The following is a 1866-nucleotide window of genomic DNA, read 5'->3' as shown; positions in this document are numbered from 1 at the left end:
AGCCCCTAATAAAATGTTAAAAAAAAGCCCTGTGGAGTTCTACTGTGCCCAATAATTTTATTGTGAGTTACAATTGACCCTCGCTCTGAGTTTAGTGTTTTACTTTAGCAAGCATGATGCCCTTCTCCAAGGAATGGCTCCTCCAGATAACACATCCAAAGTATGTAAGACCAAGCGGTGCCATCCTTGTTTCTAAGGACCATTCTGAGTGAACCTTTTCCAAAATGGATGCGGTTCAGATTTCCAAGACAGCGCTGAACCTTCAGAGAAGGCGCAATGAGCAAAGTTCATCTGCTCGAGCTGAAAAAATCTATGGGCAAGAAGTTATCATTGAAATTCAATGGTGGCAGGCATGTTGAGGTAGTTTATTGTGCTAACCTGGCCAATAAACACATGTGGGGTTAATTGAAGGGCAAAGAGATAAATGGCTCAGTGAACCTCGCCTTTCCAGTTCTCGGGTCTCTTGATTTCTGATGGTCGGACCAGGGTGCAGCTGCCTTAGGCAGTTCCCTGCTCCAGCTGGCAAGGCTCACTTCCTGCAAGACATCCCTGAGGAGAAGCCACATGGACCTACCCAGATACAGTCCTGGGTTTGCTGGAGCACCTGTGTGGAGACCCCTGCCAGCACTCAGTTGCTTACACATTCACTGACTCAGCTTTCCTCCTGCAGTCCACATCACTGCGTGTCTTTTGTGAGATGGAGGAGGACTCTGTGGATTGGTGTCAGACATATGGGTTAATGTTGGACTTGTGGGTTTGGGCAGCACTGGGTTGGGATGTTTTCTTGATGCACACTTAACCTTTATATATAACTCTCTTACACATGAGTTTCTGTGGATTTGTTTCTCTAAAGTACCCAGACTAACACACATCCATGGGCTACTTTGGGGATTTGATCCCTTTATGAATCTTGTGATAGTTGGAAGTGTGGAGATGGCAGCTAGTGGACAACAGAACAAGAGAATGGTGGGAATACAAGGCAATAGGAGCATCATGTTAGAAGTCTTGGAGTGAGTATACGTAATGGCTATGTTCAACAGTCTACATCAATTGCTGCCACGCAGCCGCTCTCCAAGGACCTGTTTTACTAGTGTGAAAATGAGGCTATATACATTTATCATGTTCAATATTATTGTTAAATAAACTTTTGTAATAGTCAAAAAAACAAAACAAAATGGATTTGTTCATTCTTCTGGCAGTCCGAGGAATACTGGGTATTCTTCACCAACACCATTTCAAAGGCATCAAATCTTCTTTGGCATTCCTTACGCACTGTCCAGCCTTCACATGAATATGAGGTGACTAGTAATACCATGGATTGGGTAAGGGGCACCTCGGCCTACAAAGTGGTATCTTTTGCTTTTGAAAGAAGTCATTTGATATTTGACAGAGATCTTGTGTGGCACATCTGTGCAATGCAATACACATTCTTTGGATTCCTGACTGCTGCTTCCATGAGTATTGATTGTGGATCCAAGTAAAATGAAATCCTTGACAACTTCAATCTTTTCTCCATACAATGAAGTGAAAATCTCAGAGCTTCAACTTATCAACATCTCCTTCTCCTGAAAAACATTCTTCTTTTAAGGGCAAAACTGAACTATTAAAATTACACTTTCAGATTGTGATAAGAGTTGTATGAGCCCCTAATAAAACGATCAAAAAAATAAAATAAAATAAAATTACACTTTCAAGTGGGTGAAGGGAGACGCCAAACAGTGTTAAGACATGACAAAATAACATGCCGGCGCGGAGTAGGGAATCAGTGGAGAGGTCTAGGGGGCTGGTCCCAGCCCCAAATACTAAGTGGATGCCTGCCCCTCCCCTGAGAAGAATGTATCTCAAACGATGGCACTGAATCTGCAG

At 42.9% G+C, this 1866-nt stretch overlaps 2 protein-coding genes across 13 annotated transcripts in view; one reads left to right on the top strand and one right to left on the bottom strand.

Moving 5' to 3' along the window:
* PHF21A (PHD finger protein 21A) overlaps positions 1–1866 on the bottom strand; it is a 212722-nt gene that overhangs the window by 127270 nt on the left and 83586 nt on the right. The gene's annotated exons all lie outside the window — the stretch shown is intronic.
* LOC115869859 (small nuclear ribonucleoprotein G-like) lies at positions 277–1014 on the top strand. Its single transcript, XM_030885859.1, has 2 exons — positions 277–352; positions 869–1014. Exons 1-2 carry the CDS (start codon positions 277–279, stop codon positions 1012–1014), a joined length of 222 nt encoding a protein of 73 aa, XP_030741719.1.

The sequence above is a fragment of the Echinops telfairi genome, unplaced genomic scaffold (assembly GCF_000313985.2).
Source record: "Echinops telfairi isolate 266 unplaced genomic scaffold, ASM31398v2 ScPeMD7_60;HRSCAF=208, whole genome shotgun sequence".
Lineage (NCBI taxonomy): Eukaryota > Metazoa > Chordata > Mammalia > Afrosoricida > Tenrecidae > Echinops > Echinops telfairi.
This window is presented reverse-complemented; position numbering and strand designations above follow the sequence as displayed.